Here is a 16,042-nt window from a genome sequence, read left to right on the forward strand (position 1 = left end):
GCACAAGTGGCTTCTTTTCTCTTTTCCTTTTTTTTTTTTTTTAATTTAGCCAAGTGGTCTCACCCTAAGGTGCTAAAAGCTATAAGCAATTTTTCAACTTACAAAAAAGTTTAAAACTACATTGATTTTGTTAATAATGAAACAGTACCCTGATTCCAATACAGAAACCTGGTATCCTACAAGTAAAACTTGTTATAAAGAACCCTTAACAAAGAAAAGGAAAATTCTTTAAATACTTTTAAAAGGCTCATACAAATTATCATCCTGCATTTGTAGAGTCACTTATCAGACATGCTTTTTGCCTTACCTTCAGAAAGAAGCAAATTCACTATCTCAAAACAAATAAATACAGTATTATTTTGGCAGATTATTCTGTTCTTCTAAATTAATGCACATAATGAAACAGCTTCTCTGAAATGAAGTGCAAAGTGAAAAATACTGTGCATGTCAGTGGCAAAGGCAGCAACATAAATCATTTGAACATAGGATTTTTAAGGTGATCCTAGCAAAGCCCTTGCCAAATTTGACTTCAGTTGCTGTTATTCACATTTTTCCAAGATCCTAAATGTTCAACAAAAAGTCTTTGTAGACAAATCCCAGACATAAAGCCTTGTCATCCATCCTTCAAAGAATGGCAAGAATACTTCGCCCCAGTCAGAGTCTGGACCTCACATTTGAGAATATCAGAACATTAACTAGCATTTACATAGCACTTTTGGAAATTTTAATAGAGCTTTGGAAAAAAAAACCTCAATCCCTGCAACCTGTGTCGGTGATTGTTACAGTCATTACAGTGGAAAAACCCAGGAGGAAATGGTTATAAAGTGGAGCAGATAAAAGGAAACCACTTGGAAACAGAATCAAAAAGTCAGTGCTGTTTCTGTCTTTCCCCATTACTGAGGATAAGACACACAGGGCACCATCTGCACTGGTTGTTTTCACTTTCTAAGGCAGAGCAGCAAATGTGAATTAAAACTAATAATGCTAGAATACTGGACTTTCAATATCAGATCCCTGGTACTTATAAAATACTCCCTGATTCTTAAAGCAGTTTAAGGCCAGGAATGAAGGATCTGCTACATCTATCAGCTAGCTTATGTCTTCCACTTCGGCATCTCTTTTCCCAAAGTGTAAAATAGCAATAACAACACTTCAGGAAGCACTTGGACAGTCAGGATCTAAGATGATGCAAAGTCTAGGGTTTAATGGGATGAAGTGACTCATAAAAGGCCAAGAATCAAATGAAAGAATAACGTAATTCAGAAATCCTCAGCTCTCAATTCAAACCTCACTGCTTAGGCCTCCTGCCTTTCCAAACACTTCTTACATGAGAGAAGCTGCATTTCACTCCTGAATAACTGGCCTTCATTCTCTCATCTGTGAGCACACACACATACCTTCTCTAAAGATTTTTGTTGAACACGGAGCTCAGCTCTCAAGGCAATATGGTAGACAAAGACTGGCTTCTTACTTTATATGCTACCATTCTCAAGTCAAAAAACTACAATAAAAAAATTGTATACCTGCCACTAAATTTCATCCAAGCTTTGTCCAACTACTGCTTGGTCCCATTTCTGGTTTTACAGACTTCCACTGAGAAGTAGTCCCTCAAGCTTATGCAATGGGAAAACCTGCAATCCAAGGCAATTCCTAACTCCTTACTTATACATTGTATTGCATCCCTGTATGCAGTCTTATGCAATCGAAGTGTTCAGCCTAGAAAACTGATCTTAAATGCCTTCAGCGATATGAGAGTATACTTCTTCAGTAGCAAAAGATGATCTGGGAGAACATAGCAAATAATCCTATTTTGAGAATAAAACATTAATTCAACCTTAAAAGCAGAATTTCCAAGCTTCCCCTGGAATTCTTATCCTTTTAGTGTGCCATTATGTAGAAGAAGGACAATGTAAGGAGAATGAGTAAACTTGCTGTGAGGACCCAGGTTAGATGAGAACCAGTTTTTGGTTGAAAACTGAATAATCAAGACGTGATTCAGTTTCAATTTTAAAAACTTAAGATAATATTTATTCCCAACAGATAGGCAAAAGAAAGCCCGTATAGCAAATTAAGAAGGGCAATTCTCCTTACATGTTGTTCTGGAATATCTACTATTTATCTAATGTTTTGTTATTGTTGTTGTTGTTATTTACTTTTTTATTGTGCTTGGATTTTTAGTGCAAGTTCATGTAATTTTGCTTAAAGTCACAAAGCTACAGTAATCAAAGCAGTCTTGTCTGCAATGCTCTGAACAGGACTCAAGCAAAAACTACACTAATTAGAATGCAATTTTCAAAGGTCAATTACCACATCATTAGCCAAGCCATTTACATCTCAGCAATGTGGAATATTCTCCGGTTTTAGACAGTGGAATGGGACAAAAATGGATTAAATTGCTTAGGGTCAAATAGTACAGTGTGTTGATGAGTAAGAGTTTAAACTCCAGTAGCTTGAGTAGCTCATAATGGGCCATTTTCACACTATGCCCTTGTCCCTCTGACACCATCTTCTGTCAGATGCTTAAAGAGATAGGGCAAGCATATCTTCCAAGCAATGTTAACATCCACTTGCACTGTGAGTAAATCTAATTTCTTTACCTTAACAAAAAACAAAGGACCAATTAGCAAAAAAATGCCTGGTTGTATGTCCACAGTCACATAATTTAAAAGTAAAAGCATAAAGAACAATCAGCACCTGTAACCACCCTGTCTAGAAGCAAAATAAAACAAACAAATAAAACACAAGACACAGTACAGGTTGTCCTAAAACTGTTTCTAGTTCAATAACCAAACCTTTAAAAAGTATATCGTCAGAGCAACTTTTCAGGGATATCACCGGGGTAATAAAATAAGCATGGGTTTTCCCCTCTGGATTTTAGATATGTACTGCGTGGTACATATTCAAAAATATGTCCATTAAAGTGATTTTGGGCGCTCAATGTCAAGCAAGTCAAGTTTCCAAACACATCAGTCAGTTCCAGACTGCGGGCCTTGCTGCACACGCGGATTGTAAAGGTGCAGTTTCAGGAGGATACACGCAGGCACCTTTACAATGGCACTTGCCCAGCCTAGACAAGCAAGCTAGGCAAAGACACTGCTGGGTTCAGCTCCAGGGCAGGACAGAAGGAAACCCCTAGTAACCAGAAATCTTTCTGCCTCCAGCGGAGCTGGCAGTTCTTCCCCTACCCATCCAGCTTTCTCCTTATTCGTAATTTGCAGCCATACTCACTCCATGACTGTATTTAACCTTTATATCATACTCGCTTTCACATCAAGCTCCTGCACCAGCACAGCAACCTTCAGTTTTTCAGGTGCTCACATGACAACTGGAAGGGCCTATGAAAAAATAGTACAAAGCAAACTTAACCATGCATGGTTTCTCCAGCTTTGACCTGCCTTTCACTTCAATCTTTTCAATCTTTTTTCCAGATACTCCAAATCTCAACAAAAATCTTCATCATGCTTTAACTCCACACACCACTTACAAGTCAACTTGCACACTAACCCCATTTCTTATTTTAGAACCTGAGAGAGATCGTCATTCAGAAAGTCACTCCTATTATTCCTTCTGACAACTAATTCAATTAATAATTATGGCCCATTGATATATATGATCAGACTCTCCATATCCTAGTATAATAATGGGTTATTTGCTTGTTTAGAAACAAAAAAACCCTCACTACACTGATAGAAAGTAAAACAAAGGTCAACTCAGAGCAGTGGAAGCTAGAAAGGGATGTTATAATCCTTCTGCTGTTAACCTTTAAAAACATATCTATTTGAAGTTTAGGTGACAGAAAGCTTCATTCTTCATAAGTGGTAAAAAACCTGAGGTTTTTCAGTTTTGTATGAAGCATTACCAGGGCACAAGTCAGTTTTGGTCCTATACCAGACATAACCGTTCTTATAAAGCTTTGTTGCAGGTTGTTTGTATTTTATTTATCTTTTTTTTTCCCCCAACATTTTTTTACTCACTTCTGTAAAAATATACACATCAAATAATTAGGATCACCAAGTGAGATGCCTTATCTCTACCTCTGAAGACGCAAGTGCCAAATAAATGACCATGCAAGCCCCTCCAAAACACTATGCCAGTGACTTTGTCTCACCCCTTTACTGTCTCTGCCCCTTCCAGTTCCCCCATCCCCTAAAGAGCAGTTGATATTTTAGTCTCGTGACCCAGCCTAAGGAACATCACTGCAACACTTGAACACTTGCTAATACAGGTCACCAATTTTTATTAACCAAAATAATTTCAAGTCCACACACACAGAATCAATCTTACTGCCAAGGCCATCTTTTCCTTCGCTTTCACTCCCACTGCACACGTTTTGGTGTACTCAGGCAAAACCCAGTTGGCTCCCTTCTGCAGGTTCCATGACAACCAAAAGACAGTTCATACTATGGGTCACCGTAAAGCAATAATGTGCTGTACTGAATATGTGTGTGTGTTTGCATGAATCTTTTTACATAAAATCCCACCTTTCACCTGCAGGAATTTTAACAAAATTCCATCATCGTGCTCTCCAAAAATTCTATGACAAATTTGACAAACCCCACCCAAGTGCAACAGCAAGTGCTTTAAGAGGAAAAATGACTGTAGTAAGTTTTGACTAAGCATATTAGAAACAATTATTTGTCAATCTTTAAGCTATGTTTTGTCCTTCTCTATAGACAAAGAGTCAATTTAAATGGTCTTCTTTTTTTTTTTTTTTTTTTTTTGGTGACAGAAAGGTGTAAAAAAACCTGCCATGAACTCAACAAGCTTCTGAAGAAGACAGGTTTTTTAATTTTTTTTTCTTTTGAGCCTGGCTCCAAAAAAATTACACTAAATCACTTGTCTGCTCTTTCCTCACACCTAAAGAAAGATCTGCCCTATCCATGTTGCTATACTGCACTATGCTACAATTACATATGCCAGAATCCAAGAAATACCTGAAGTTACTGCTGCAGAAGTGTCCCACAGAAACCTAAAATCATGGCATTTACAACACAAGATATGCACAACATAAAATACTTTCAGCAAAGAATCAGCAACGACTCATGTAAACACTGGCGAGCTACTGAAATTCCTTTTCTGGCAAGCTGCTGCTCTAAGGAAGGACTATGGACATAGGGGGGAAGTTTGCAAATGCAAAGAACATGCCACATTCAAACTTAGCAAAGAATCCAGTTTACCAGTATTCAATCCTAAAACATATAAGGATTTTGGATTTATTTTTTTTTATTTTAAACAATCATATGAAAATTAATGAGGTGGCAGACGGTTCATATTATCCAGTATTCATTTTTTTCCCCTCAAGAAAAAGATGCATTTAAACCTATAAATTGGTATTTCACTTTGCAACACTATGCAGCTGTACTCTGTGCTATGGAGTTGGAAATACATACTGCAGCTGGAGAAACACATAACCTGAGCACAGATATCCTGCACCTCCCTAATTACAGATTCAAATGGTAACTGTGTGTGGAGCCTCTGGAATAATTACAGTTCTTACTGATACACTGTAAGTGATGATATACTGAGTAATTTAGAGAGAAACAAAAATAAGACAAGTCTTATAGCAGTAAGGATGTTGCTGCGGAAGGACCTACTTTTTCCATTACAAGAAGTTTATAATATTCATCTGGTTTTCAAATTTGGAGTTATTAATCAATATGTAAATTGGAATTTCTAGACTAAGATTTCTGTTGGTTTTTCAGCTACATAATCCTACCAGCAAAGTGTGTTAAAACATCAGGTTAACAGGCTTATTTCCTGAACAAGTACAGTGAGGAACTTGAAAACTTCTGTTAATTCACTGACATGATCTTCATTCCAAACTTGCATATTCTACTCTTAGGTCTCATGCTCTAATTGCCCCATTAATTTTCAATCAAATAATAAACTACCTGCAGTGATTTCACCAAGAAAGCTGCCAACACACTTAGCTGATAAAATAACTGCTTTGGGAATCTCCTCTCTTACCCAGAAAAGACTTTTAGCTACAGCTCGGCTCTAGTAGGCCAGGGAGTGTTGACACAATGCACATTCCACTGCCAAGGTCAGTAATAAGAAACACACCACCACTTTCACATGGGATATACAATAAACATTTGAGGATATTTTCATTTTTTATTTTTCAGAAGTCTTAAGTGAAGGAAAATAATTCAGTTATGCATAGCATCTAACTTTCCCCAGAAAGTCTGAGCCTTCTGAGAGCATCCTTTAGAGGATAATGGCCCTGAAATCTGTGAAGAGATGTTTATTGTGTGCATTGAAAAGCACAGTAATAGGAAGGAGCTGCTTCACGACCACATTCTTTGAAACATCTTGAGAAATGAAAATTTACCTCGTTTCAACTTAATACTCACAGGCCAGCACACAAAGCAAAACCATTTTCAGTTATCTGGCTGGTTACCATTAAAATGCGCAATAGGTGATGCAAAGAATTCTCACTCTAAGGTTTCTCTGGAGGTTTAACAGGCTCTCATAGGAAGAAAAGATGGGTGATATGATTAGCTGACATTTCCATTCTGAGAAGAATAGAAAGACTGTGCCATCCTCAGAAAGGCAGAATATTATTCTCTATTACAACACTTATTAAAGCACACTAAAGGAATAAAATATCTTAGCTCAGTGGCTTTAGTACATGAGAAAAATAATTCAGGGGAACATAGCCCAGTCATATCATCATCTCACCTGACTGCAACAGACCCCACCAAACACCACACTGAAGTAACTCACAGCTTCATGACAACAATCAAGATAAAATTTAAGACTGGATGGTACAATTTTATCTTTCTACAAACCCTTCTGATTTCAAAATCTCTAATATGCCAAGAGCTACAAATTTAAGTGACCCTTTGTACAAGGGAAAAAGATCCAAATCACTCAGGTGAACTCCTGTAACAGACAACTAAGATGCCCTCACATATGCCAAGCAGTAAATGGAGGGGTGCTTAGGCTTCTAAGGAAAGGCTGTTCACCTTCCAATACAGCACAGCAGCTCCCCTTATCTGCCCCTCACCCTTACCAGCACTGTGACCCACAGAGCAGCTCCCCTCCTCCAACCCTCCTAGTCTCAGACGCTTCCTGTCTCCAGTGGCATTTATTTTCAGCCCTCAAGATTCCTTTCTATACGTTCCAGGAACCCTCTAGCCATCCTCTGTCCAGATGGCAGACTACAGATGAAGGGAACAGGGTCTTGGAGAGTCTTTTCTTGGCCTGCTTCTCAGCAGCCCGCTGGAACTTAGAGGCAGGCTGAGTCCTGCACAGACAAGGCTCTGTTGCGCTGGGAAAGCCCTTCAATCCCTCTCCACAGTTTTCCTCAATGCCTTCTTTGTCTTCAGACAAATTTGTCTTAAACCTTTTAATGGCCTCTGCTTTCCAGGGGCATGCTTTATACAATCTACTCCCTACAGAAAGCCAATAAAAGGGCAAAGGAAAGGGATCTTAAGCAATGCTCTAACAGACAACCAGAGCCTCAGGTTTTACTACAAACAAAGCAGATGCTACTTTGACAAGCAGATGCAAAATAAAAAGGTAGGTGATAGGTTTGAGTCCTGTTGATCCCTGTCATCTTCAGGAGATGTTCTGAAATGTGACAAACACAAGTTTATGTACTTGATTTCACTAAGGACCATCACCCTACAATGAACTATTTTCAAACTATGACTCTCCCAGATCACTAGTCCTTATCTCTGAGACAACAGAACCAGATTATTCTGTAATCACAAAGACCAATACAGTTTCATCACCAACACTATACATTCATGTACAAGCTTGAGGGAATGACTGACATCTTTTATTTGAGAAAGTAAAAATTTCACCAAAATAAAAATAAAAAGAAAAATTTAAATTTTTCTCTTTGTTTCCAACTGAAGCTTCACTGAACAGTTTCATAAGTTTAGTAAGATCTGTTCAGGATTCCTTTAACTCTATTAATATCAAAGGCAATGACATTACTTGATTTATTATATATATAATGAAATAATACTTCCAAGAGCCAAGAGGGTTTAAAACTGAAATAAAGCTGCATGCTTCGGAGTATAATATATTTAGGCATAAACTATTCTAAAATCAAATGCAGTAAGCAAAGCCAATTCCCCATTTAAAGACTGGAGCTATCAGGAAGACTGTAATGCAGTTCTTGGCTAGAACGATTACTTTAGGAAATGAACTGCAAGGGAAAGAACAAATTGCAGAACTTCAGCGAAACTCAACTAGAGTAGAAAGGGAGAAGTTACAGAGAAGCTACAGCAGCACAGAAAATTTCCCAATTTCAGAAAGGATCTTAAAAATTCAGCCCCTGAAAGGAAACAATCAGGAAAGTGGTGGGAAAAATCAGGCAAAATGCATCTTTGTCTTTTTGAAGGTAAATTAAAAAAAATGCATCTTCCTTGGTGGGTGTTGTGGTTTAACCCCAGCCAGCAACCAAGCATCACACAGCCACTCGCTCACTCCCCCACCAGTGGGACTGGGGAGAGAACTGGAAGGGTAAAAGCCGGAAAACTCAGGGGTTGAGATAACAACAGTTTATTAGCGAAAGCAAAAGCTGTGCACACCAGCAAAGAAAAACAAGGAATTCCTTCACTGCTTCCCATGGGCAGACAGGTGTTCAGCCATCTCCAGGACAGCAGGGCCTCATCACGCCTAATGGTGACTTGGAAAGACAAACACCTTAACTCCAAACGTCCCCCCCTTTCTCCTTCTCCCCCCCCCAGCTTTACATCCTGAGCATGTCACACGGTGTGGGATATCCCTTTGGTCAGTTTGGGCCCCCTGGCTCAGCTGTGTCTCCTCCCAATGTCTTGTGTACCCCCAACTTCCTTGCCAGTGTGGCAATACAAAATGAAGAAGCAGCCTTGGCTCTGTGTAAGCCCTGCTCAGCAATAACAGAAACATCTCTATATTATCAGCCCAGTGTTCAGCACAAATCCAAAACCACAGCCCCATACCAGCCACTGTGAAGAAAGTTAACTCTCTCCCCAGTCAAAACCAGGACAGTGGGAAAAGCAACACAATCTAGAAGCACTGCAGTGCCATTATCACACTGGTGATGGCATTTTTTTTCAGTCAAGTTCTTGTTTTTTAGGTTTACCACTCATTTTAGAAGGAAGTTGACCATGTCCTTCTGCTGCTTTCATCATTTACATGTCATAATACTGCCTGTGAGGTGATTTCTTTAGTTTCACTTTGACAAAAACAAAAAGAATCATACAAGAACTATCTTGAAGAAAAAAAATCACCACTCCTTTCTAGGAAAGTTTGAAAACTAAATGCTATAAATAAGCCGCATGATATAGCCTGACCAGATTTCTATCATGTATGTTTTTATCTTCCTTAGTATTTGTACATTATTAGAAAACAACCCTTTTCAGAGATATGCATAAAAATTCCTAACTAACCTCAAAATTGTTCAAATCCTTTTCAGTAACTCCTTTCATTTAAGGGGTGTGATCTATTTGCTTGTTAGGATAATATACTAAGTACATGATGATATCCATAGCGCCTCCCACAAACATTCAGGATTGTCTAATTGAGATTTATCTGCTCTTATGAAATATCCACTGTGTGATTTACAGTCATTTACTCTGTAATAGCTGTAGCTGATGAACTGGTTTTAAGTTCCTGTTTTCTCTCTTCCCTTCTTTAGTTTCTCAGCAGATGAAAAAAGGTGCAGCTTCATCAGAAATTATTTAAATTCAATATATACATCCATAATCATTGTTTGGCTACCACTAGAACATGACCTACATCAACTTAAAATCTGACCTAGAAATTATATTTAAAACTGAAATCAGTTATAGTCCCACAAACCTTACCTAATATGAGCTACATCAGACATAGCTGGAGTGAACCAGGTACTAAAATCACAGAAAATTAAGTCCATCAGCTACAGAGTCAATGCAACATAAGAGGACACAGTAAACTATCCCCTTAATGATCCAAAACTCTCACCCCTTGCCTCTGGAAAGACAGTTTCTCTTAAGTCAATGGTTTATTAACCAGACACTGAGACGAAAGCCAGAGAATTGTGAGGATGGTTTACAGACAGTAGACCAAAATCCAGCAAGTGTGGTATGACACATCTGGCCTCTCATCTGAAGCCATGTCATCCGATTACACCCTTGGCCTGAGCTTTCATACCAACCTTTCCCTTGTTGACTCCCTGGCCAGCAGCTGTCTGAAAAACTTTACAGGAGTGTGTGAAATGAAAAAAAAAAAGTATAACCCTTTTAAAACTCATACAACTAGTCATGCTCTGAAGAAAACCTAGAAAAAAACCCCCAGAATTTAAATACCCAAAGAAGGTCCAGGTAGTTGAGGGAAAGTAGAGCAAACAGTGACTGCCCTGACACCTGGGAAGACAATCATCTATCAGGATACACCCATGGAGCAAAATAACAAATATGAATGAACACATATTATGATTAATGGAGATGATGACTGCTTTAGTTGTGAATTTCTAGATGTTGTTGCTTTTAAAGTAGGATGGGAAGTGCACATGCCTGGTCCAATAGTTACAGCTAAGCTGTAATAGCCTTAGGGGCAAGTAAATAGACAAATAATTTTGCACTGACTATTTTTGGCAAGATAGGAGGAAATAAAAGAGTTTGCTGTATTGGAATCTAAGCATTACTTCCACGTACCTGTTTTCAATTCTGGTTTTAAAGCTACAATCAGTCTAGCATTTAATGTGCAATGACCATTCTCCTTTAATCTCAGCATCTTGGAACTCAGCAGAAAAAACTCTAATAGCAACTGTATCACAGCCCAGGACAAGAGTGCAAGAAGAGCAGGAACAAAAGGATAAAGTTCATATTGCTAATCTCTCAGTTTTGTGAGCATCTAGGTCCACCAGGAACATGAAAATAATGCAAGATAATCATACAGAAGATAGGACACCAACCCTATGGACTAGTAAAGTTGAAAAAAACAGATGCTGAAGCCACAGGCAACTATATTATAGCATCCATCCTCCCAGTAATGACATTTTCCACTATCATCCTAAAAACTCATTTTATCTCCCTTCTCTCTTTGTAAGCTGCACAGGGATTTTTCACACTAATTTGACACTAAATAAATGGCTCCACTGGATTTCTTTCCCATTCTATTCTGAAAATAGGACTTACAGTGAAAAGGGACCATAAGGGAATCCAACTAAATAGTCACCAACTGCCTATACCATTCTCTAAGGATGGTTAAGCCACATTTAGCCCCTTTTCCTTGTGTATTCTCTGGAAGCATCTGGTTTAGGCTGCTATTTTGACATCTTCATACCGAAGTTTGTTTAAATAAAGCAACTACAAGCTTTTGGCTAATAAGTGATAAGAAAATCTTTGCTCTGAGTTGACTGTATTCTATTACCAGAGGAATGTCTCTAAACTGTCTCCTTGGGATGTTTTTGTCAATAGGGCATTGGCTCATGTAATATAAAAAAGTGAGTATTTACCCCTAGTAAATATACCCTCAACATCCTTGGCTTTATTACCTCTACTCACGCTGAAACACCCCGTCAAAATCACTGTTTCTATGAATAGAAAATGAGTAATTCTTTATCCAACTCCACAGACAGCCATTGGAGTTTAGAACTGATTGCTATAGAACCACTCACTGTTACAAAACTATGGATTATGCAAAAGCTTGCATCTACAATATTTTTAAGCGATTAATACTGCTGCTGTTTTCAGAAAAGAAAGGTATTTTCTGCTATTGCTAAGAAAGAGAAGGGGTGGAATACTTAGAATCCTTGGAAACCGGACATTTACACTGGGAGAAGCAGTGGGAAAGAAGGGCAAGAATTCCTGCCCATAAACAACCACATGTCAAGTAATACCTGGGGAAAAAAACCCCAAAACGTCACGATTTCAAGCTCACTCCATCACCCTACTCATGTTACTTAATTTTTTCACAAGTCAAATGTCTGTTCTGAGGTTGTGGCTCAGAAATCAAACCCAACGTTATATTACAGAGTAGGGCTCTTCTTCAAATTGTCCAAATGGCCCCTCACATCCTCCATACGAACAAATATATCTGCTCAGCCAGTGTCAAATGAACATACTAAATGACAAGGACACCTGAAAAAAAGAAAAAAAAGAAGTGGAACCAAGAGAAAAAAATAATTAGACAGTTCTTAACATGTCAAGACTGCGACAGTATCTGCAGAAAACTGAAGCTTAAACTTGGGTCTGCAGCAGATCCAGCAAGATGCAAAAGAGTAACAGAATAGTTCAGCCACCGGCCTACACAAAGTCTAGAAATCAGTTCCAGTCACTCTGTCCATAGAGGCTCTTAACTCACTGTAATTAGGCATAAAGTACATCTGGTTTTTATTGCATTTGCCATATGCTATTTTCTGTGTCTAAAACTGGAAAGGACCATCAGATAGAGCTCTAACAGCATTAGAAAGGGAGAAAGTAGATTCCTGACATGCAGTTTCTGTTTCAAGTTCTTAAGGGTCTCAGTTCTTAACCTAGGGAGACTCCTGAACTACAGAATGAAAAATCATAACCAATTTCTCATCTCTTGCATATTAACACACCACCTGCAAAGAATTAAATAAACAACAGAATTTACTGTGAAAAAATGTTTCACAACTTCAACTGCAACTCAAGTCAAGCACAGAGCGACAAGACAGACCCTGTAGAAAGTACTAATAAAGTCTCTTGGTCTAAACGCATTGAGAGTAACATAGTTTACAGAAGACAGGTAAGAGGGAAAGAGCACTTGTAACAAGTGTTCAGTAAACTGCGTGTCCTTAAGGTTTGTTTCATACAAAGACATGTGGCAAAAATAGATAACTAACATTTGTTACCAGAAAAGGTTAGTTCAAGGCAGGAAAGCTGGACAAGAGAGACACTCGAGGTTTTGGTTTCTCCCTCTCTGCTGTTACCCCCCCCCATCCACTTCTCCTTCCCCTTCTCCAGCTAAACTCTTTCTCAGCTTCTGTATGCACAGTACCAGCTCATGTCCACACATGTCTGTGCTAGTTAATGTATAAAATTGTCTTACCAGCAGCAGCGCAGTGAGCAGATGATGAATTCCATTCCAACAAAATTACCAGCAGGGGATTTCCGACAAGATGGCAATGGAGTAAAACACAGTTCAGATGCTCAAAGAAACATGGGAAGCCCAAGATAACTGATTACTGAAACACAGCCTGAAACACCAGTAGAGTTTTTCCAGAATTCAGCAAGATGCAACTTCTGGCAGGCAGAGTGCAAAACAGAAAAAGGTACTCCTCTAGAGAAAGGGCATACAAAGCTCATACTTGAAAAGACAGCTGCACAAAAGAAAGAAATAGGTTTTCTGCCTTTTTTAAAATCTATCACAATAGCTGTTATCTAAAGTTTCCTCCTCTTCTCTTAGGGTAGGACTGCTTAAAGTAAAAAAAAAATCTCCTCCCAATAAATGAAGACTTAGCAAGTATTTTGATAATGCTTTTCTCTATCTAGTTCTGCCTACCTTTCAAGTCAGTTTGGAAGCAAAGAAACAGTAATACCAAAATAATAAATAAGTAATGAGAACTATTTTTTCCAATCCTTCCTTTTCTCTTTCACAACATTAATTCCAGTGACTCAGACATATTAAAGAGTCCAAAATATCTCTCGAGTCTGCTGCTTTTTCTGAAACTTACTTGCTTTCTTGAAAAGCATTGAAACAGTCATTTTATACCTGTTTTATGAGATTGCATAAACTCCTGAGATTTCATAAACTCCATTCATCCTTCTGCTTACTAGTCAAGAGGGAAAAATTTCCAGCAGCAGAGCCTTAAAGCTCCACCTTGTGGAAGATGCCTAGAATATTCCAATAGGCTCCAGGGGCAAAGGACTTCAAACCGAGCTTACAATTAATGATATGTTTGATATTGACACTTTGTCATCAGTCACACAGTAAGATAACCTCTTAAATGCATTCTACCCCAGCAGAAAAACAAGTAGTGGGAGATTACCAATAAAATGAAAATAAATGGCCACACCTTGAGTCCTGTGTCCAGTTCTGGGCCCCTCACTTCAAAAAAGACATTGAGGTGTTGGAGGGAAGGGCAACAAAGCTGGTGAAGGGCTAGAGAGCTAAGTCTTATGAGGAGTGGATGAGGGATATGGGGATCTTTAGCCTGGAGAAAAGGAGGCTCAGGAGTGACCTTGCTGCTCTCTAAAACCACCTGAAAGAAGGTTGCAGCCAGGTGGGAGTTGGCCTCTTCTCCCAGGTAGCAGGTGACAGGATGAGAGAACAGCCTCAAGCTGCACCAGGAGGGGTTCTGGTGAGACATTAGGAAGAATTTCTTCATGGAAAGGGCTGTTAGGCATTGGAATGGGCTGCCCAGGGAAGCGGAGTCACCATCCCTGGAGGTGTTCAAGGAATGATTGGATGTGGCACTAAGTGCTGTGGTTTAGTTGACAAGGTGGTCATCAGACGAAGGTTGTATTCATTGATCTCGGAAGTCTTTTCCGACCTGAATGATCCTATGAAAAGCTGTTTTATTTTGTGGCAATGGAATAATTATCCTGCATTGAATCAGCTGATAGCAAATGCAGTAGTCCAGAGGAGACATTGCTTTCATCTCATTTGGTGGTTCCTGTGCACTAGGCTTACTCTCTTTGTAAGCAGGAAAACAGGGAATCACAGACAGATTCATCTGGATGAGGAGCAGACAACCAAGGAATACAGCAACTCTGCCATCAAGAATGGATAAGTGACTAACAGAACTTCATCTTGTGATACCAGATAGACTGTAATTTCACACAGGTATTCCAAAAGCTATTCACAATCCTCCTCCAGCCACCTATTACAAACTCACTCAACTGAATGTCCACATTCAGCCATTCCTAAAAGCTAGTACTGAGATCAGCTTGGCCCCCACACACTGCTGTCTATGACTGTGCAGCCTGGGGACATTAAAGCCAACTGAGCCAGTACTGCCCTCTGCTGAAAGAGCCTGCACGGGAAAAACAGCAACTTCTGCATCACATACGTACCTCGTTTTTCCTGCTTCCCTTTAAGCCTTTATGATATCCAGGGTTTGGTCTTACCGTGGTTTTTTTGTGTTGCTTCTTCCCCACGAGGGCTACAAAGATGTTTCCAAGTTTATATACTTGGAACATGTAACACCATGCCAGCACATATAGACTCCAGAAACCAAAACGCTGCTGCACTAAAGCACTACAGACACAGTTCATGTTTTTAGCAATGTAAGAAGAAATAGATTAAAAAAAAATTAAAAAAGAACACTTACAGTACAGCAGTCATACGACAGTGTCGTGAGATGTTCTTTTCTACAGTAAACCCAAGATACTTAAAGAACACATATCCATGTCCATTCGATACTTGGAATTCATAAAACTATCATAATTAATAACTGATCACTAACAGTAATCACCTTACTTTCTCTGATTTAACCTTGCAACGTTTCTATTTTCAGTCAGTTGCTTCACTGAGATGTAGACATTCATAACACTCTGAAAGTCTGAATACTGACTGAAATACTGTACCCAATCTGAAAGTGCAGTGCTTTTAGCAACATAGACAAAATTTGGCTGAACGATACGTTTGCTTGGAACACTAAGGAGCACAAAGTTTAAACTGGTTGAATGCACGGTACGTGAACATGTAGAAAAAAAATGTAAACGTGCCACTCAAAACAGAGGAAAGTGCATCACTTCAGAAGCACAATCACCTTTCTGACACGCACGAGCTGGACCAGTCAGATCTCAGCCCCACATCCCCCGCTGGCAGCTGTTGCCAGAAGATTTTCAAAGTCACTGTGAGGACATTGTAAGCACTTAAACAAGCGCCCATAGCTGGAGGCTGACTCCATCCTCTCTAAATCATGCAGAACACCCGAGCTCAGCACAGAGCACCTCCCCAGAGCTGCAGAGGGAGCCCGCTGCCTGCTCAGTCCCCTGCCCCGGAAAGGCAGGACCGTCATGTCACTCACCGCAACCCACAGGCCGGTCTCAGTTTCATTTCTCAGCAATGATCATATCGGAAAAAAATAAAAAGCGATTACTCAGCTGACAAGGGGAAGATTGTCTGACCTGTTGCCGCATGGTACCCT

At 39.3% G+C, this 16,042-nt stretch overlaps 1 protein-coding gene across 2 annotated transcripts in view; it reads right to left on the minus strand.

Moving 5' to 3' along the window:
* Window positions 1-16,042, minus strand: part of MOB2 (MOB kinase activator 2) — a 90,315-nt gene that overhangs the window by 64,526 nt on the left and 9,747 nt on the right. The window contains exon 1 of one of the 2 annotated variants that reach the window (XM_018076086.1): window positions 3,229-3,248. The exons of the other annotated variant lie outside the window; for it this stretch is intronic. Within the exon in view, the coding sequence (XP_017931575.1) occupies window positions 3,229-3,233 (5 nt within the window). The 5' untranslated portion in view covers window positions 3,234-3,248. Of the gene's footprint in view, window positions 1-3,228; window positions 3,249-16,042 lie in introns of those variants that run through there. 2 annotated transcript variants of the gene reach the window in all.

Source organism: Manacus vitellinus, unplaced genomic scaffold, assembly GCF_001715985.3.
Source record: "Manacus vitellinus isolate BGI_N305 unplaced genomic scaffold, ASM171598v3 scaffold_30_pilon, whole genome shotgun sequence".
Classification (NCBI taxonomy): domain Eukaryota; kingdom Metazoa; phylum Chordata; class Aves; order Passeriformes; family Pipridae; genus Manacus; species Manacus vitellinus.